This window comes from Netta rufina, assembly GCF_964035555.1.
Source record: "Netta rufina genome assembly, chromosome: 2".
NCBI classification, from domain to species: Eukaryota; Metazoa; Chordata; class Aves; order Anseriformes; family Anatidae; genus Netta; species Netta rufina.
The window spans coordinates 144307941-144330301 of NC_140124.1; the positions used below are offsets into that span (position 1 = coordinate 144307941).

The 22361-nt window shown below is 38.1% G+C and overlaps 1 protein-coding gene across 1 annotated transcript in view; it reads right to left on the reverse strand.

The window, feature by feature from the left end:
* Positions 1 to 4362: 4362 nt before the first annotated feature.
* Positions 4363 to 22361, reverse strand: part of EIF3H (eukaryotic translation initiation factor 3 subunit H) — an 83178-nt gene continuing 65179 nt past the window's right edge. Inside the window, exons 3-8 of the mRNA XM_084281509.1 lie at positions 21040 to 21207; positions 19462 to 19561; positions 17937 to 18086; positions 9934 to 10054; positions 7127 to 7259; positions 4363 to 4625 (exon numbers count right to left, since the gene is read on the reverse strand). Coding sequence (XP_084137635.1) covers positions 4528 to 4625; positions 7127 to 7259; positions 9934 to 10054; positions 17937 to 18086; positions 19462 to 19561; positions 21040 to 21207 — 770 coding nt within the window. The 3' untranslated portion in view covers positions 4363 to 4527. The remainder of the gene's footprint in view (positions 4626 to 7126; positions 7260 to 9933; positions 10055 to 17936; positions 18087 to 19461; positions 19562 to 21039; positions 21208 to 22361) is intronic.

Here is a 22361-nt window from a genome sequence, read left to right on the forward strand (position 1 = left end):
TAATTGAAATAAGACATTAAGTTTTCTCTCACTAAGTGCCTTTTGCCAAAGCTGTTTTTAAAGACATCTTCTACAGCTCTGCACAATTTGCTACTGCTCAGCATATGATGAGTTGTGTCAACAGCAATCTGTTCTGTCAATTAAAAGATTAAAAAAAAAAAAAAAAATCAGGCCCAACTTTGTATAAACTGCCTTTCAGTTGTAAAGCTGGTATGAGAGTCACTCACTGGGGACAAGTCCCAGCTGGCAATGCCACCATCTTCTGAGCAGTGCCAATACGTTTAGCCTGCTAACACCTGAAGACTACAGTCATGAGAAAGCTGAACTCAGGAGCATATCTGAAACCTGAGCATGAAAACTTCCAAACTTCCACTGTGAATTTGATATGCTGCTCAAAAAACAAACAAACAAACAAACAAAAAAAGTATCTCCCCAGCTGCAGACAAAGCTTTCCAGAAGAATTCGTGCAAAAAGCAGCCATCAGTGGATTTAGAGCAGCATGCTCTTTTTACTTAAAAATCAACAAGCTGTGAGCAAAATCTAAAGAAAATTAAAAGCAAGTATAAAAGCTAAGGGAAGAAAATGCACAGGCATGGAAAATCACAAGGGATGGTATATCTTTCACCCCAGGGCTGGCAAACTGGCTGAGAAGCAGTTCTGCAGAGAGCAATTCAATTTCTCTCACTGCACACATTGCACATATTTACGCTGGTGATATTATTTGCATCAGCGGCTCCTAATGACTTCTTAACAGAGCACCAAGAGTTTTCTCAGTCCTTCGACTATCAAGTGAGAACCATTATAAAGCCTCTTGCTACTTAAAGATGTTTCGGCTTGTCATTGGTGATTTGTCATAGCAAAGTCATCAGAAGGCAAAAAAATCAGGCAAGAATCACTGAGATTAATGAATGACTCCAGGCTCAGGAATTCACACAGCAAAAGAAGCAAAAACAGAAAGATATCAGATGTTGTTTATACGTGTATTGGTCGCCGCTGCCAACCCCATCCAACATCTTTGCTCGTACAAAATGGGACATCTGCAGCATCCAGTCCTCCTCCACTGCGCACTCCGTGCAGATGCAAACATCCCACAAACGCTACCTGTCCTTACCTGGTAGTACCTTATAGTAACTCTGTTCAGCTCTGCACAGAAGTCCTGATTTCAACAGGATGCAGAAATGGAGAAATTCAGGTTCTAAAACATTTAGCCATTTGGAAGAATATTGTGTGGAGGTAAGAAGAAAATGGACATGATAATGTGCATAGAATAATTGGGGAAGCCGTGGTTTCCTCCGTGGGAGCAGTCTGCTGCAGAATAGTTACAACTCAGATGGAAGTTGCTCCAAAAGGAGTGTGGAATAACTTGGGAGTGTGGAATACTGCTTCGTAACTTGATGTAGGGATAACAGCATGCCAACTACGTTTGGATTACAGAAAAGTTCTTCCCCATTTGGTTTAATTTTCCTTAAATATTAATGTTAGGGATTAGTCACTGATAACAACTGTGGAATTAACTAAGGAATCGCATGTATTTTCTTAGTTTACCAAAGGATGGTCCGAAGTGCAACATCCTTTCCTACTGCCTGTCCTGAAGATAATTTCAGAGCTGTCAACATAATCAGACATTTCAGAACATGAGAAAGACTCAGTGATTATCCTGCTCCACTCTGTGCTTATGTCAGAGCAGGAGCACACAGTCCATTATGAGAGTCCTCAGAGAGGGTGTTACCTCTAACTACAGGAACTTTCTATTTATGCAATACCAAACTGCACCCACCCTACCTTACACCAGCAAAACCTTGGGGCCTAGGAGCACACCCCATTAGCAGGCAGTCCCAGCGACGTGACCAAGCTAGAGCTGCCACTTTGGGCGAAGGCACTCCCCACAGGCTCAGTTATGCACAATTAGTGCATTTTAACAGCAGCAGTGGGACAGAGGCAGTGAATGTCACAGTAAATTGGGAGAAGAACCGAAATATCAGCCAACCAGAATAAAGATGGCACATTTTGTTCTCCACGTGCATATGCAGTACCTGAAGATGGGTGACGGAGATAGGACCTCCATGCAGAGGCCTTGCTGGCCAAAAAAATGACAGGTTCACTGATGGAAAAAAAGTCAGTGCTGACAGTAAACAACTCTGTTACTGTCTCTGTGGAACTACCATGTGCAACACAGAGCAGTTCTCCTATGCAGTTCCTCTCTATGTGACTCTATGTTCATAGGTTTCGATGCACATGTGAGCTACTTTATGCAACAGCAAAAAGATTTTGTACTGCAGCTCGCTACAGATATTAGAATTCACTGTCTTTTCATTATTAATGTGGAGAAGTATAGGCAAAGAGAGCAGAGCAGGTACTCTGAAAAGAAAGCAGGTGGGTTTGTGTTTTTGTTTTTTTTAAAGCCTAAACTCCGTATGACTGCTCAAGAAAAAGAAGTTTTAACTTCTTTAAAGGTGAATTATAAAGATTTTAATGTCACTGCATATTTATTAGTATAAAGAAAAGCCTTCCACAGCCAAGGATGTGGAAAAATTGTGCTGTGATAATTAGAAATGGGAAGGACATGTCTTACAGAGAATGAGCTGCCAAGCTCACTTTAGGTAGAGAGTGTGTAAGAGCCAAGTTCCAGGAATCCAGAGATTGTGGGGAAACCTGACACAGCCCCCTTTAATTCTTAACACCCACAACATTTGTAGACTGACAGCTTCAATTGACTCCACCTCCCTGGCTCAGGTAGACTTTCCCTATTATTTTTTTCACCATGACAAATGACCCAAGTATGATTCGGAAGTCAAATCACCTCCAGAAATCTACTTTTGCTTTACCTGCCTTTGTATCTCATTTCCCTACCTGACTCAAATCCCTACCTTGAGAAGCCACAGATCTCTACTTAGGTCTTCCATATTTCTTTGTAGGCTATAACTGACATCAAGCACACTCAGTTAAGCTGTATTAAACTCACTCATCTTGTTAACCCCCAACACAGCAAATTACTGCACTCACATTTACATCCACAATTAAAGACCTGACTCAAACACTTACTTTGTTTTTAACCTATTCCAAGTATTTATTTTGCTAACACCTTTTTGTGTGGACCTAGTATGTATGTTAGTGCTGCTTCCTTCTATAGACAGTCACTACAAAGCCAGTCCTTTTTTATTCCCAGTTATCTAGAAGATAGTTTACTTCTATCTCAAATGTCCCATCTTATTCTAATTGTTCCTACTTCTCTTCCCTAGTATTTTTTTTGGTCCTTCATAAAACTAGAAAATTAACACTGTTTGAATATTATTTGTATAGGAAACAAAACAATCACTTGGCACTGCAGCAGGACACTTAATAAATCTTTGTTTTCAGATAAGTTTACTGTGTGAAAGTCAACACAAGGGTGACCAAAGTTTCCAAGTCAAAAAAAAAAAATGAGACTGGAAATTTGCCAGATATTTGAGGGCTGAAAAAAATTTGCATACATATTTACATAAATACCACAATCACTATAGTTAAGACTGACAAAAACAAGGTCCTACTCTAACCCCCAGTTTTCACACATTTCTGACTTTCCAAAACATTCACCTTGGAGGCTGAAATTTTCCATACTGGGTTTGTATTTAGAGGACGTTATTCATTAACAAAAAAAAAAGAAAAAAAAAAAATCCTTCAGCCATTTTAGGCTCTCAGAACTCATCACATTGTGACATGTAAGAACTTTTTTTTTTTTTTTTTTTTTTAAAAACGACAGTAACATGAGCAATTTGCCACATATTAAACCCTTTAATCAATGTTCTTAAAAAGTAAAGTAGCTTGAGTTCAGGAATAAATACACGTGCAAAGGATCAAGTTAATGCAGAGTGGTGTAAATGGACACAATACCTACACTAGCTACTCCAGGTTAGCTAGTTCTACAAATTTGTTCACGAAGACATCACTAGCATATCACTGGACTACAGTCCAGTTGGTGGTGACAGTGGAAGTGGGAACACAGCCTAGTGTGATATGGTGGGGATCAATCTCCAGGGAATACTAATTTCATATGCTGCAACCGTGAAGCCTATGAAATACTTGCAACATGGAAGATCCAATGTGCCAGACTGTCCAAACAGATTAAAATAAAAACAAGCAACTGTTCCAAGTGACTGGCTTATTATGGCTGTAAGTTCTCACTCAAAACTGGGAAAATGTAAATTTCTTCTGTGAAGTCAGCTATACTGAACATTTGTAATAACTTATTTTTATGTAAGATTCCAAGTTAAACCTGTATTATTTGCTATGACTAAACACAAATAACCGCCAAGCACTTAGCAAACCTGAGTGACCACAGAACATTCCAGCCCAATATGGCCAACAAATAAGGAAATACTAAAATATCATTAAAATTTGCCTTTTATTTTTCTTACAGGAGAGTTCTGCACAAACCAACATGACTGTTTTACAAGACTTTTTTTCCCAATATACCAAATTTTCAAAAGGATTATTAACAGTATAAAACTGTAAATAACTTTTTCTGTTGAGGCTCATAGCAAAGTTTCTTCAGTTGTTGTAATCTTGGAGAGCCTGAGCCATGAAAAGCTTGCCCAAGTTCTGTGCATTGAACTCCTTAATATTCTGACAGTAGGTATTAATTTGACCTGTCAAGATGAAAGAAGAAAAAACTTTTTCAGTTGTGAAATTCAGGAAAGACATCCTAGAACATGATTTTTAAAATGCCCCCCCCCCCCCCCCAAAAAAAAAAAAATCAGTAAACCATATAGGATTTACAAAGCTAAACAACCAAAAACAGATCAACTACTCTACACTTAAGAATTCACATTTTCAAAATTCCCAAATAAGTTTGGGAAAAGTAATAAACTAAATCAGCAAACTAGGTAAACTTATACCCTTCTCCCCCCCAATTTTCCTACAATTTTGTTATTTACAATTTCTGAAAAGACATATGACAGTAAAATGTACAAACATTTATTGTGGCTGTATTAGAAGCTTAATCACATTAACCAACTGTTCAACTTAGTTGCTCTATAAGTACTATAAAGCTGATTTTCAGTTTTGTTCCTATGCATCTGCTGCCCTATTAAAATACTATAACAAATATTTTCCACTAGCAGATTGAAAGCTGTAGTACTCCTGTTTGGCATTTTGCTAGCCTTTTTTTTTTCCACCTAATATTTCCCTTTATTAGCTATTTCAAAAATCATCAGGGTATGGAGACTTGTCAGTGCTGTACAAATCAAATGCACCCATCAAAACATTTTTATACAAGAACTGCTACAAGTTATTTCCCTTGTTAGCTAGGAATAGGAAAACATGAAGCCAGTTTAATCAAAATTAAGACTCTTTAGAAGGCCAATAAACTCTCAATCTAATGCTCTTTTTAAAAAGTTTTTTTAATGCCTCAGAGACAAAAGAGCTAAGTTTCATTCTTTATCCACAAACTTTACTTCATCTGAATTGAAGTGAATCCTTCAATTCTTCCCCTGACTACAGTAAAAGAATAAATGAAGCTTTGGCTGAAAACTTTTTTTTTCCTTGAAGTATAATAGTTTTTAATTCCTTCTCTTCTAGGAGATGATTCATCTGAAGCATATCAACACTACCATAACACACGTGTAAGACACGTGTGCACACAAACCTGTTTTGTATATTCTAAGCTATGCCAAAGCCAAGTGTGTAAATACGTTACTGCTGCTAGGATTCATTCACTGTTAAAAACTATCAAGACAATAGTTTTCTGAAAGACTCTGGATAGAATCATAAATCAAGAACATTACTTCTTTTAAAAGCAGCACTTATTAGCAGTGTGAAAAAATATCAATACTAATCTAATTATTATTTTTTTTAATGTCAAATTACTTACTCTTTCAATACTCTGAACTACCAGGACTTCTATTTAATTTTCTCTCAGTGCAAACCAATGGTGATAACTATCTGATCTAAAATGCCTCCTGTAGTTTAAAGAAAGAAAATTGAATTCTCATGACATTTTCCAAACTTAAATTACTTAGCAGGACATCTAAGTTTTCTGCTCTCTGTTGCCATTGTGAAATCCCAGCTACTTTTGCTTTTGTAGATGGTAAGGGGCAAACAACAAGTTTTGGAACAAACTGTGGCTACACAATGCAACACACCAGAAAACTGAAGGAATATGGGGGTAAGACAACCAAAAATACTGCTGCTTTGTTCCCGTTTACATCTTCCTTCACCTTGAGGTCTGTAGAGATGGGGGATTGTTTCCCTAGAACTCTGTCCATAAAGATTAAAGAAATGAGCTCAATTCTATGGGAAATTAAAAATACAAATTCTCAGCTTTTGCAACAGCCAGTTCAACACCTAGGGATGTCCGCGGTAACTTAGGGCTGCAGAAAACGAGGCAGAGAACTGCTCTGACTCAATAGTTCCAGCCCAAACAGCTTATTCCTGCCTCCCATCTGTACAGCCCCATAGCTTCTGGAGTTGAGGGAGGAGCTGGGCTGAATGCAGAGAGCAGCTTGACTGCAGCATTCACTACACCCATTTGCACAGAGAGCCACGCTCCGCAGGGCATTTCTCTAGCTCTGCTTTCAAATCCCACTTCACCTTCTCAGAACAGAGCCAGGAAAAGGCTCCTGCTGTTGCTCCTGCCCTTTCCCAGCAACCTGTGAAGCACATATGGCCAAGCAGGACCTAGCTACAATGTCTGAGTAAGAAACAAAAGGAGCAAGGCTCCATACATCAAGTTTAGAGCTTTACACAGCCATTCTGCTTAAACACGGTGGTCCACTTTTATAAAAACACTTATGTTCTTATCGGTACCTGTAACATGCCTCAGTTACTTCCCTAGATGGTTTAAAATTGTTCTGTGTGGAAGCTCACTTTCTAACAGAGGCAAGGACTTCCTACTAGCAATAAAGTTATTATTCTTAGATACCTTTCTTTTTGTGAATATTTCGGGCACCAGGACTATGGATCAGTTTATTGAAACCACTGCCTTTGACCAAATGAAATAGCATTTGGAATGCAATTAATGCCAAATTACCACACCATAATGTCAAAGGTAATGAACAATTAAGATGACTTCTAGGGTAACAACTGCATTTTCCCCCAAGATAACATTCATATACAAAAAGATGATTCAAAGAGCCTGCTGGGACACTACCTGCAATAAGGAGCGATTCCATTCTTGCAGGGGGCTGTGGTGGTTTAAAAAGTTTATTGATGTCCTCTTCAGGAAGAGGGGCTTCCCCTCGACTTTGACGCTGCATGTTTTCTTGCTGACGTCTCTGCTGGTACTGAAAATAAAGCAACAGAAACAGAATGCAACAGGACTTCCAAAGCACTGATAAGTATTTATTTTCAGATGCTTTTTGCCCAACTAGCAAGTGTGTTTTCAAAACTGCATTTATCCATACAGGGTAAAGAGTCAAGTGAACTGCAAATACCCCCTTATTTCAGAAACAAAATGACAAAGTGAAAAAGTAGCCCAAGCTCTAAAAGGTAACCCCAAATGCAATTCATTTTATTTCAACTCACTTGTAACATGTTTTTGATTTGTTTTGTATTTTTTAAATGCCTCCCTTTAAATACCACCCTCAAGTCAGCACCTTTAAGAAGTGAGGTGCTAGAAAATTATGCAGTGCTGAAGTGGTATGGATTGCTTTTTTTTTAAATGCTTTTTGTAGATGTAAATACTGTATCTAACGGAAAGATTTCAGCATAGTAGATAAAACCTCCCCAAGCAAAAAAAAAAAAAAAAAAAAAAAAAGACTAGGTTAGAATATGAAGACATAAGAAGCCATTACCTCAAATAGTTATATAAAGATAGAAATTCCCAGTTTTATGCAAGTTAAAGGTCAAAACAATATTGATGTGAAAGGGGAAGAGAACTTGATTAAACAAGGTATTTAAAGCCAAAAAATATCAACTCTAAACTAAGAACAAATTCATGTCTGTAACAAAGTAAAATGGCTCATTTTTCCATTTGAGTTATTTAGATGTTCTGCCATTTCCATGTCATTTCTTTGTAGGTTACCACAGGATATACTAAAGGAGCAGTTTTTAGAAATTAACCTGCTATTAAAAAATACTGAGATTTGTTTTCAGCACTTCCCTTTTCCATGTAGATTATTCAAACAGATTTTATGGCAGCTGATCATTTTTTAAGCTATTAGATAAACATTTATTCTTGCAGAAGAACATACATTCAAAAACACGTATGTGAGATTTTGTACTGAATGTCAGAGCCAGGAATTAAAGTTGTAAGCTTTGTCCACCAGAGTCCTCATACTCAACACAGAAAAAAAAAATCCTTAAAATAAACAAACCAAATTGTACAGGGTGTTTTCTCTCACTTAAATGTATCTGTGCACAAGAGTTTTGAGAACAGTTCATACTTGGTGGCATACTGAAATGAAGTAATTTTTTTTCCAGTAGTAGTGACAAATACATGTTTTTGGACATTGTTAAAAATAAAATCTTAAATGCCCATATTTGTATGTGAATTTCATGCAGCCTCTTCTTTCTTTGCATTACCCCATTCACTTCTCAGCAGTCTGCCTATTATTCTCTATTGAAATGGCTTGTTCTTAATCACAATTGCTCCGTTTTAAAAATGAAGTTAAGACCACTAACTATGCTGCAATGAGCCACTACTAAAGCAGTTATAGTTAGTAAAGCAACGAACTGGGACACCATGGAACCTACTTGGGTCTGCTTTTCCAAATAAATAGAACCTCTTGTTATTCACAAAGCCTTTGAAGTGTATGCCATCTTTCTACTCAAATTAGGCAGCAAAGGAAAATAAATCTTCTGAAGATAACATACAGGAAGCTTCTATGTCCTCAGGAATCACGATGCCAGGACAGACCACTGATCAAGCACTGCCTCCTTAAAATACTCCCTATTCAAGTTATATCTAAGTGAAAAAAGCCAATTTTGATTTTAAAGTAGTCAGTGATGAAGCATTTCACATGAACCATAGGTACTCTCTTTAATACTTTCTACAGCAATACCTGCAATATTTTATCTGCAAACTGGCCTGTCCCAGTTTCAGTTGGCCAATATTGAATCTTGTCATATCTCTGTCTGTTAGACTAAAGAGTTCAAATTTATTTTTCACATAGGTACTTCTTGAGTAAGCAGGTCACTTCGTAACTTCACTTATCACATGAAGCAAATTGCATTCATTAATATCTGCTTTCAAGGCTTTTAAATCATTCCCATAGAGCTTTTTGCCAATTTACCAGCCTTCTTCTATAATTAGACACAGTATTGCTTTATCAAATGCAGTAACAGCAATTAAAGTCTCAAAATCACAGTATGGTTGAAAGCTGGAAGAGACCTCAGGAGGTTATCTGGTCCAACCCTGCTGTTCAAGCAGGGCCACCTAGAACAGATCTCCACACTCAGTATTCCCTAATCAGATTCTTTTGGGTTTTAAACAGCTCTTTTGGCATTAGGAATTAAAAGCCAACATCACCTGATCAGTATCACCGTCTACTGATACAAACACAACTGAAATGTCATTGCTGATAAGAGGACAGTCCGCTGTCTTTTCCGTCTGGGCTGTTTCTTTACTCCCAAATGCATGACTGTACGTGATGGTATTAAAACACAGAGTTTGCTTTAGAACACTTCACTTGAGATGAAAGAACAGGAAGTACACTTACTAATCCACTAATCCTCATGTCCACAGCACATTTATCAACGATTTTGTTTATCATACATCACTAACAAACAAGTAAAATAGCAAAGACAAGCCAATCCACACCACGTGTCAACAGAACTGAATCCATTTCATGATTCCCCACTGGCTCTAACATTTTATAACTGCATTTAATGGACATGTTTCTTTAAGAATTTTATCTTGCGTAGATCCAGACCCAAACCCATCTGTCTTGGATAATACCCATCGAAACAATCTTTCATGGAAAAAGTCCTTTCATTCAGGTTTTCCGTATTACCAACCTGGTGCTTTTGCTGCTGCTGCTTGCTTACATTCCTCAGGTAGGTATTGTATTTAACAATGTCCTGGCTCATCTCATCCACTCTGTCCATCAGCAGCTGTAAACTCTTCCCAAGGTGATTACTAAAATACAAAAATCATTCCTGAAAAACTGAATTTATTAAAAAACACAAAGTATTGAAATTGAACATTCAAGTCACTTGACAAGCTTTTCTGCACTAATGGCAAAGTTTGCAATTTTTATTTATTTATTTTTGTTCCTTGTTATATTTATTCATATATATACACATGCGCATATATGATATCTTACCTGGTGTCTCCTCCTCTAGTGTCTTTGCCACATTGCAATTATAACATTTAAATGTTTTGGTCTTTGCAAGGAACCTCATAGTTATGAAAAGCCTTGCTTGAATTCACTGATATTACAGATCCAGGTTAAATGTTTAAAAGAAAACATCTGACACTTTTGTGGTGACATGCAACAATGAACGACGTTCCAGGAGATGTTTTATTTCAAGTTATTGTTAGGTTTTGTTTTTCTTTTCCCAATATTTCTGACCCGTAGCAGGGATAGTTAAATATTCTTCTGAGCTCTATCTCATTCACTAAACTATCAAACTACGCCTGTAAGTTCAGCAGACACCACTTGATTTTCGCTGTTGAGAGGGAGCGTTGCATCCAGCCCAGCCAACTCCACATTCCATACCATAGGCAACATGGAAGCAGCTAGGCTGGGCGCGTCCAGTTCCAGTTATGCGATCTACAGCCTTGGCCAGACAAATGCAGTCTGTTAAACAACTTTTATTGTAACCATTTTTAGCAATCGATTCGGTATTTTGCAGGAACTTAAAGGTATAGCTTCCAAGTCTAAGTTTTGGAACTTCTAAGGTTGGTGCCTATGGAGACAGTATTCACCCTAAATTGTGTTTACAGGGTAGTGCGGTAAAAAGAAGGATACTCACTGCACTGTATTGATCCCTCTGACCAGAACCTAGCTCGTTAGCTCCAGTCTAAGCCTTACCCAGTCCTCCTTGGCTGAAGACCAAGGGCTCAAACAGCTAAACTCCATTCTTCTCCTCCTCAACTGCAATCCGCTAGTATTCGTGGAGTTTCTTTCAAATAAAAGCTGTTTGGTGCACTTTTGTCAGAATCCTGTCATTCAGTTGTTGCTTTTCCTCATTATCTGAAATTCCTACAGCCTTTTACAATGCATTCCCACCAGCCTATGGACTGGGGAAATTAACTGGAAGAGCCAGTAGGAAATAGGGACATTATGTAAAAGGAAACCACACATGTGATACTACGCACATCCCTTTTCAAGTGCAAATTACTCACCAAGTCCACAAAACTGACAGCTGTAGACACTCGTAATGTACTGAAGCATGAGAGGATACCTGCTGAGAATATAGCTGAGGACACTTCATCTACAAGTACTGGAACAGCTATTTCACTTACCGAGCAGCCTGCTCACCCAACAAAAGGCTTTATCAGTAGTTTCCAAGTACAATTTATTTACAAGCCAGAGTTTTAAACCTCCAGTTGACTACAAGGGCAGATGGCGACAAGGACTTCAGCTACACGCAGCAGAAAGGCGCCACTATAATAATTATTTTTAAACTTAGAGTACTTTTTCCTTTCAGTTCAACATTTCAAGTATTATGATATTTAGAACCGTGGAATATTGCCATGGCCATGGGTGTGCATATTTTCAGGTTTTTATAGAGTTTATGTTATAGCGAGTTAGCGTAAGAACTGGATATTATCAGAAATGCCTATGTAGGTACACACAAATGGCCTTGTAGGGTATGTGGACATCAGGAATACGTAATTATTTTACAGATAGTGTCCGTATGAAATATAGCTGGTTACAAAGAATGATTTTATGTGAATCTCTCTGGGACCAGCTTAGCACAGCAGAATACTGAAACAGGGAGTTATTGTTAGACATTGCAGTAATATAGTGTTTGCTCTCATTGCCAGGGAAACAAAAAGCTAAAAACAGATAACTTAAACAGATGTGAACTGAGACATGAAGTGATAAGTATGCTCCAAATACAGGACAAGCTTTTTCCTCAGTTCTCATATGCTTGATACGATACCCTTTTTCATTCCATCTCTTAAAGAATATATAAAAGCAAATAGAAAGTAATTTGTAAAAATCTCTAGGTGCAATGTTTAGGTAAGTTTTATTTAGCAGAAGTTTATTCTGGTGAGATTTAGAAGGTTAAGTTGTGTTGCTCCAGCCCATAAAACTCACCATACACACAGAGCCCAAAAGCTCTTTTAGGCATCTCCTTACCTTCTGCACTCCTATAGAAAAATCTTAAAAAAAAAAAAAAAAAAAAAACACTGCTCAGTACCTAAACGTCTCCTACACTTTAATGCAATAAAAAAAAAAGTGCACATAACTGTTGCTCACGTAACCATAAAGACTTAACTTTCCTACAAGGCTCTGTGATAGTGAAAGGTAGACAACAGTTCTGCACGTGCATGTGACAAGTTGTTCTGACAGCACTGGTCACACAGAAACTGCATTTTCAATAGATGCAATTCAGTTAGCTGATTTCGTGAGTCAATGCCATCAAGATTAAATTTAGATTAGCAAGAAGTGACCAATAACACACCTGCAAAGCAAAACCAGCTGGTGCTGAGAAACCAATGTCCATGCTAGATGTGTTTCAGGTGGGATCACCTATCAAACTTGGTCACCTATCAAACTTCCAGAAATTACCATTTGATACTTATCTGTGTGGTTTGGATGGCATCATCAAAAATGAGGAAAAGGGGCACACACATACAAATTGTCAAAGGGAAGTCTTGTTCTTGTAGGGAAAACAGGCTAGAAAACACGGCCTGCAAAGTAATGGTTGGTGCTGTGCACTTCTGTAACAGCCTAATACTCAATAGGGTATTACCCTTCAACAAAAAGGGCCTTGACACACAGATTACTTCCAATTTCTTATTGAAGGATTATCAAAGATCAAATAATTCTGAGGGTGAGAAGCAAAAACCTGTGACTGTACTACCCTAATCCCTACGTAAGTCACAGTTTTTGTTATTCTGTCTGATGAGCACTGCATTTGGCAGTGTCATGGTCCAGCTTCCATGAGGAAGAAAACATCACCTACGTATTAACTGCACTTGTGTATCACTCACTGCATGAGTGCATCCTGTTAGGATACAGATCTGGCTAAAAGACCTGACTGTAAGCTTCCCTCTGCGTGCGGGAATGCTCGTACCACCAGAGCCTCCCTTTATGGATGCATTTTAAAGAGAGCAAAGGTGCGGTTTGCTCTTGCCAGCACAGCCAGTTTAAGAGGTTCCAGCATCAGCATCTTCCTGCCTCTCCCTCTCCCTTTGCCCAAGGATTACAGCACTCTCAGCTGTATGGATTCAGCTGTTTGCGTGGGCACACTTTAAACTGTTTCAGTGAAATAGTCTACTGTAAATGCAAAAACACCCTCTGTTGGGGTTTCAAAAAAAAAAAAGAGAGAGAGAGAGTGAGAGAGACTGAGGGAAAGGCTGGAAGGGAAGAAGAGTGGGAGCCTGACTTTTTCCACCAGACTATTCCACAAAGCTATTTGTGCAGCTATACTCCAAAACAGATGAGGGAATAAAAATCTTTGAGGGTGGGAGGGTTGTAGAGATGAAATGGGGGTAGTGGGGAGGAATGATGCAAACAGCTGGGGGCTGGAACCTCAACTGGCTCCGCTTCTGTAGGATTCATAGCGTGGAGCTACACATGAAGCCCACATTTCCCTCAGCATCTTTAATCGAGAAAGGACTTCAGATGTACTTGCTGAAGGCCTGAAACATCCAAAACGCAGCCCTCAAGTCAAACACCAAAGCTTAAAAAATAGGCAGCAATTCCCATTGTTTTCAGCTTCCCCTTGTCCTGCTCATCATTTCAACTTTCTCTACACACAGGGCCTGTGGGTCTCATAGTTTGCCTTTCTGGAGAAGCCCACCTACCTGCACTGGCCCAGGAGGGAGCAGAGGCACACAGCCCCAGGAATCAATAACCATGCTGATCCATGGACCTAATTTTGGACTATGGAAACACTGAATCTGGAGATATCCAAAAAAAGATGACCCTGCAAAACCATCCACAGTCACCTTAAAATAAAGTAGGTGAGCGGGTCCGTTTGTTCTGCTGGCACCCTGGCTAAAGATGATGAGAACAGGGAGCACCAAGAACACGCTGTATCTGCTACTCTCATTTTCCACTTTCCATCAGTCGTGCTGAGGCTCCTCTCAGTCGCTGCTTTTTGGGAAAGGTGCCACCCTGCACAGCGTTTCTCCTCCTGGGAAGAGCTGCTTTGTGTGGATTAGAGAGGTACTGCTGGGCAAAGCACATCTTTTTGATTAAATATTTCTAAGGAACGTTCCCACCCCACTGCTTAGCAGAAGAACTTGTTTACATCTCAGTGTTTCAGCCTGAATGCAACCTGCGCTCTTTTTAAGAGGATTTTGTTTGAATGAGATATGTAAGTCAGGAGTCTCAAGCTCCATTCCCTTTTCTACTCTGACTTTGATGTGTGCCTTTGGGCAACACATTTACCCTCTCTGTGGCAGCTTCCCCCATCTGCAAATTAGAGATTTTCATAATTATCTTAATAATCCGTTAAGCACACTGCAATTTCTGAATAAGCAGTACAATGTATAAAGGTTAATATCGCTTCTGAAAGCCAAAGTAACCCTCCTTATGTCACTTTTGCAAAAATACTGCATCTGATGTTTGAGAAATCTATCTGCCAAGGAGATGTTACTGCAGTAAATGTTCAGCACATGTTTGCTTCTACTGACGCACACTATTAGAAAAATTGCTTGAGACAAATTGAGATATTATAGAACAACCCTATTATGAAGCTAGACCACAAAAAAGCTTTTTTTAATTTAAACTAGATCATCAATAGAATAGGGAAGAGATGGATGAGAATGGGAAAGTTGGTTGTAATTATTTCTCTGAAGATCTGGAACATTATCTGACAGGATTTTAATTCTTGAGTCTCTATCAAAAGACTGGCAGTACTCCAAGGTCTTCAAGACATTTTGGTCCTTAAGGGTAGCAGGAGGATAACAGTTTGAGCAAAAGGCCTTTACTTGCTATTACTTGCTGGCTGTATGCTATTCTGCCTCTAACTTCTCTCCCTAGAATATTCCAGTCAATTCACATTTCAGAAGAGAAACACAGATTTATGCTCAAAAAGTAAACTACTGAACTACTACTATACAATTATCACAAATGTACTTCAAAAGGAAAAACATATTAAGGTGCAGTCAAAGTACCTCAAATAGGTACAGCTTCAAACTCAGACAAGGTGGGTGGCTGAACATGTGAGAATCGTGATGAAACAAACACTCCAGAGGAGAATAACCATGGGTAAATAATTTCATTGCCAAAACCATTGCTTCAGAAGATTATAAAAGGTTAAGGGATGCTCCCAAAGGACCAAAAATCCCACCCCAAACCCTAAAATAAAGTAGCCTTAAAGTTATTGCCAACTAAGTCTACAGTGGCAGTGAAGTTCAGTGGAGAAGACCCATACCGACATTAAAAAAAAAAAAAAGTTGGTATCTGAGATGTTTCAGCCACAACTATCCAAAGACAAAAACAAGGAAATACAAAATGAAAATAAGAACTCCAGAAGTGCAGCGGTTTGAACTCCCCTACTTCAGGCAATATATTCTTTGAATTCAATTACCAAGATTTCTCTATCAAGTAAAAACGAGTTAAATATTTAGGCAAGCAGTATAAGTCACCCTAACAAGAGTAAATGAGCATTTAAATGTTTCTCATTTGCCAGTTGAGTCATACCAACGTAAGATATCACTGAAGGTAACCTGCGTGGTAACTAAAAGCAGCTACAAGGAATTAAAAAAAAAAATGCACATACAATAGCCTCCAAACAAACCCACTGGTGTAATTTCCAAAGCTTTAGCCTGCTTCAAATCAAACTAAGCACCTTAAGCTCCTTCAACAGACCAGGTGAGCAAGAAAGGAATGCTGCCAGGAGAGTCCGTTCAAGAGATGTAATTCTGAAAACTGATGAATTGGTTGAACTCCCCGTTATTAGGAAGTTCTAGACTTCGGCAAGCTGAAGAAATTACTGTCAGGATATGGGATAGTAACTGTGTAAGTTCAGAGAAGCACAAAAGGCACTTTCAACCAGATTTATCAATAATCCATTTCCACGGGTGTCCTTGTCAAGAACAGCAAGAACTGGTCCTAAGAAAACACCTATTGAAAAGAAACTTCGATTCAGTAAGAAAAGGCTCCCCTTTTTTCCTTGTTGAGAAAGATTCCTAAGCACAAATGATGGAGAGTTCCCTCTTTCTCTTCGGCTCACGTTTTTCTCTCTCATCTCTGATGTGTAGACCAACACAAAAGCCTGCCTTGTACCTGCTACAATTCCAACACTGTCATTCCAGAAAGAAAAGTAATCTGTATGGTTACTACCTTCTGACTTGAGTCTGGGTAGCAGTACAGCACAGTTCTACAAAAGGTGACAAGCTGCTGAAAAACTACCTGTGGTTTGTGATCTGTTCAAACTCGTTTCCATTTCCAGGATTGTGTTATGTGACTAGTAGCAGCCTGTGTTAGGACCCAGGTCACTGGGAATCCCAACCCTTTTCCTTTTCCTTTCCTGTTCCCATCAGGAACAAACCCCCAGAAGCAATCAAGTCCAAAACTATCTTGTCACCTGGACACCTGGTGCATACTCAGCGTGGTCCTCCTTTTGCCTGTAAAGTGGTAGATAGAGCTCACTCATCACCCACATCTAGCACTCACCCTCTCCTCAGATGGCAAAAGTTTTGTGATCTTTGACAAAGCAAAGAGCCTGATAAAGTCTGGAAGTTGGGCAGTTTGGATACCTCAGCAAAAATACTTTACCAATCAATTAATTCCAAGGTGCAAAGATGCAGCAACTGTATTGAACAAAATTATTAATTAAATATCCTTTGTTTCATTAGTAAATTCCCAGGCAGGGTTAGATCTGTTCTCTTGCCCAAGTTCTCTCAGTATCAGACACCTCAAGATGCGCATGTAAGCTCTGGAAAAGGAAACAGAGCAGAAGACTGCAGTACATGGGCTGCTAGCGATACCGAACCATTAACAACAGCCTTACGTGGTGAGGTTGCTCGTGTTCAGCTAATCTGGTTGGCAGAGTAAGGAGAGGAGATCAGAACCTTCACAGATAATACCTTGAGGTAAAAAGTATTACACTCCGAAAACATACTGGTGAATAAATCCAGTTTCTATGCAACAAGATACTGCATCATTTTGTGCATCGGGTTATTTTTATCAGCCCAATAATAACCAAATTAACTGTACTGCATCGTGTAAGATTTAAGCACCACCAAATTTCTGATCATACTGCTGGAGGCCACGCCTACCTTGTTATCACAAATAGACTTTTGGAACAAAGTGTTACAAGAACAGAATTATTCTTAGATACAGTTATGAGAAGACCACTCTAAAAACTCTTAATTTCTGACACCATGAATGCTGGTCGTCATAAAAATCAAAGTGAGCATGTTTGCCAGTTTTTCAGACAGATGATTTTTTTTTTTTTTTTTTTTAAGTGCAGCCTGCAAACTGAAGTAGGACAAATGTGATTTATTTTTTATTAAAATCATATACAGGATTACCTAAGAAATACTTAATAAATTAAAGAATATTTAACAGATTAATTTGCCTTAATTTTCTGAATGCTGGTATTTTCTTGAAGTGAAGAAATATACGCTACTGGAAGAAATACACTGTTCAAGTAGTACAGGTAAATACAGATTGCAGACTGATTTTAGTCCTTGAATTTAATGCTATTGTTTTACCATGCAGCTTTTCCTTCAGCAAAAACATACGAAGGGTAAAGTCTTAACCCCATTAAAGTCAAGGCAAAGCTTCCATGGACTATAATGAGACTGGGATTTCACCCAAGGTGTTAAACTGTGGTTTGGGAAAGCGAATAAAAATACATCCATTATTGTAACAAGTACTTACCTGCTAGCCAGACTGAGCAATTCATGTCTATCGGCTACTGCGGATTTCTTTTCCAGTTCCCACAACATCACATTGATCAGGTATGAATTCTTAATTACAATGGGCACTTCTTCAAACATGTTTTCATAAGCAATATTTGCTTTTTTCAAGCTGTGAAACAAGTTAAAAATATTTATTAAAATAACCAGTAACTGCCTTGTTCGTTTTGTTAAACTGTTGCTCCAGCTACATTAAATAGGCAATTTTGTTAAAACTCACAATTTTCAGAGTTCCATAATCAAGCAAGAGTCGAGTCTTTTGGTAAGAGATGATTTGCATGGCAAAACCTCACGTTTACAAAGACTAGGAAAAGCTGCTCTAGCAAAAATTCTCAGAAGTCAAGCAGCTGCTTTGCTCACTAATACATTACTTACATGAAAAAGCCTCCAGCAAGACTGCACTGACAGGATTAACTCTGCCCCTTCCAAAATGCTTTTTTGATTTCCCTACCATCAGGGTTTCTTAAATAGAAGTGAACAGTTAGTTACCACATGACACTGAAATAGCTTTAAAGTTGTAACTGCTACGATGTACATGTAAAACATTTTCCCCAATACCTAAATAATTAAGAATTTTACTGATCAAAATCAGATTGACAGAATAGTGTTTTGGAACAATTAAATTCTATGATGGATATTAAAACATAACTTTGTAGAGTATTTTTTAAAATATATATATAAAATACTTTGATTCTTTTACTATGAAGTAGATACTGACAATCTTCCATAAAATCCAGAAATAAAGGCATGATATAAGTGTCTAAGCAAATATATCCTTAACTTCCGTGTGTGCAGAGGGAATTTTGAAACAAAAACATTTGCCTTTTTTTTTTTTTTTATAAGTACCAGATTTGTTTGTTCATTATGCAAATTTTATCTTTAGACATAGAAGAATGAAATGATTTAGTTTCTCCTCAATGAATAAAGTTTAATAAGTGCTTGTGCTTTTGCTGTTGAACACCAAGCTGTTTGGGGAAAAAGAAGGCAAATCAGTGCTACTCTACTACAAGCAACTACTCTTTTGAAACAGAGTAATTATCCTACTTTCACTCCAGAAGATTGTGTCCACATGGGGGAGTTAATTTGGAATAAATATAGAAGACCAGCTATTCCGGAATACCTGTTCAATTTTCCTTCTGGAAAAAAAGAGCTCAAAGACAGACCAGCTATTTCCCCTTCTTCCCCCTTCCCCAATATTTTTTGACTCTGTTCCCATACACAGCTACCTTCACCATGTTCCTTACAGCTGGCCCGCTGGCCATCTCCAAAATCAGTCCAAGTTCCCCCACTTCTGCCTTTAAATGCCCAAAGACAGACTTTCGTTCCTTCTTGGCACACTGTATCACTACACATAATCTATCCAGTTTCCCCAGCACACGCTATTACATGAGATTTTTAAAATACGGTATTTCATCACCCCACGTACCTTCCTGCCTACCAAATAATCCAGGTAAAGCTATGAGAAAACATTCTTTTCAATTACTTACGCTTCTGGAGAGAAGTCTTTTTCCTTGCAAACTTCCATCAGCTTGGGAGTCAGCCTATATGCCTTCAGTGACAAAGACCCTTGGGCAGTCTTAATAGGATCTGTAAACAAAAATGGCGGAAGATTGTTATAAACCCCAGACTGCTTTTTATTTCAGTATACGAATGACAAACAGGAGGCAAAAAATCTAATTCTTATTTTAAAATTCAGACAACACACAATGGAAACTATAGCAAAAGTATTGTACTGAAATGTAAAATACAGCTGAACTATATACAATGAGGCTAATTAATAAACATAACTTGACAAACACAGAGGGATATAGACCCATTCTACTTATAACATTATTTCCCCATTAATGGTATAATTCACATTTTCTTTTTCCTTCATGTGAACTATCCACATAACTCATGTAAGAGCTACTCTCATTTAAATATTTTTCCCTCTAGTTATTATGCAGTAAATCAAAATATTCGTTAAGCAGCATTTTACATAAAAAAAAAATATTTTAGAGTTGCAATAATCCAATTCAGATCAAGTTGCCCCAGTGCTTCACGCACAACAATGTAACCGGTCCATAGAACGATTAATTTTGCCTTGACACACTATACGGAACTTAGGGGGAAATTTTCTAAACAAACTGTTACATTCCTAGGACAAAGAAGCTTAACACTTGCTGCATGATAACGGCTGAAGCATGCCAACATTAGAATAAAAGCTATGTTAACATTCATGTTGTCTGAAACTTAACACAGTAAAACTTTTAGCAATCGGTGATAAAATGAAAACCAAAATAGACTGAAACAAGTGGAAAATTCATCAAGGTCTGATGATGCAATGTTTCCAGCCAATATAAGTATACTTTAACAACTTGTTCTTTACTGTAATCCAATTGTTAACATACTGAAACAATTTTGGGGCAGCTCATAAGATTGATCGTATTCATTAGTATTTTTTCTGACAGATACTCAGGACGTTACATTTACTTCTCAGCTGGAAACTATATGCAAGTCTGCCAGATATGGCAAACTGTGAGTGTTTGGGGAGGGGGAAGGCTATAAAGCTGTTAAATTGCCTACGGTTCTGATACAGCACAGAACATCTGGTCTGGAGAGCTTGAGGAAACACCATTAAATAGGCAGAAAAGAAAAAAATCTTTGTGCTAAGAAACAGTCCAGGTTTTGTATGCTTCTGTCAGAGGTATAAAAAAACTTGGCAATTCGTGTCATGATTGGTCAGTCACGTACAGAGCCAGACACGCTAGCAATCGGGGTTTGTTAGACATCTGGTCGAGTTCCACCAGCCCCTCCGACGAGGGAGGGGAGATGAAGGAATAAAAATGAAGCAGCTACTCCAGCATTCCAAAACGTACACATCAGGGCTCTGATAGCAAGAAAAATAAACAGAAAGAAGGAAACCCTGTCTAGACTTAGCTGCTGCTGAGGCTGCCGTAGACACAGGGTTGGTATTTACTTGAAAAGGCCTGCCAGGCTACTCTTACAGGCAAAAGACAGAATACAAAAATAGTAGTAATAATATTAAGAGGGGAAAAGAATAATAAAGGAAACCTCATACTAACCGTAAATGAGAACTACAGACTCCTCAATTGCGTGCTGGTAACTGAACTGGGAGTCCAGGAGGGCACGGGTGACAAAAGAGCCATAGTATGTGGACTGGTACCAGCCGACGTGAAGATGATCAATGTTTACGTGGCGAAGGCTTCGCATCATTTCCATCTGGTATTGAACTAGATTAAATACAAAGTACGTTTGAAAAGTAAACTTACACAACCCGTACTATTTCTAGAGAGAGTTTAATATTAAATGACTGAAACGTATTTTTTTTTTTTCATTGTTGCAACTGCATAGAGGTTTGTTTATTCACTACTGGACTATCTGCAGGAGAGTCCAGAGCTTCCTCAGAGAGTAAGACTAGCCTAAGTAAGCAGACTTGTTCTTTTTTCAGCTGTACTTAATTGTTAACATGATCAACAAACTGTTACGTGTCATTTACACTGTCTATTACCTTGCTAATTCATAAAAGAAATTCAGATACTGGGTTTCATTAAGCAGTAGCAATCTACCATTTTGTAAGAAAAAAAAAAATCATGAGTTAAGTTATAATGCTGTCAGGGATTAGATGATTTTTAGAATGAAAAGGAAAATTATTTAATGTATATAAGAAATAGGAGAGAAATCATTTGAGTCTTCACCATAATTGAAAACTGCATTTTCAGTATTGTAGTTTGGGGCACCAGCTATAGTTGTCAGAGGGTTTTGATTCCATTTATTCTCAACTTTTTGACACTGTTTCTTTTTATACAGAGTATATAAAACACACATCTTAAACAATAGAGAAATTTCGTTGATTGTTACACCAATAGCTGTAATATTTTATTTTACCAATGAATAAAATTTTGTTTTTATCACATGCCTCATGAAAACAGATTGCCTTGACGGAAGAGCATTCTATGAAGCAATGCTTAACATGATCCTAACAAGCAGATCCACACACCTTATCACTTATCAGACCTTTTAGACACTGTGCCCGCTGATAAGGGAGCAGATTTCTGTGTGCCCATGCTCACAGCCAACTCCTAGGAAATCAGATACAACACTACAGAATCCTGAAGTTTTGTCTGCAGCTGCAAATTCACAAATATAAAACCAACTCGACCCTGTGCATTTATTTTTGTTGTTTTTTTCCCATGGCTTCTCCTTGCACAGATGAAAATATGATATTCATTATAAAAGAGAGCAACAACTTAATTAGAGGACAGAACGTGCTAAGTGTTCAGACCCCACTTCGTATCATATCCAGGAGAAAAAAAACAATTATATTCTTTAAAGATATAAAGAGATTTTTCAAGAATGGCCAAACATTTTCCAACCTATCACAGAA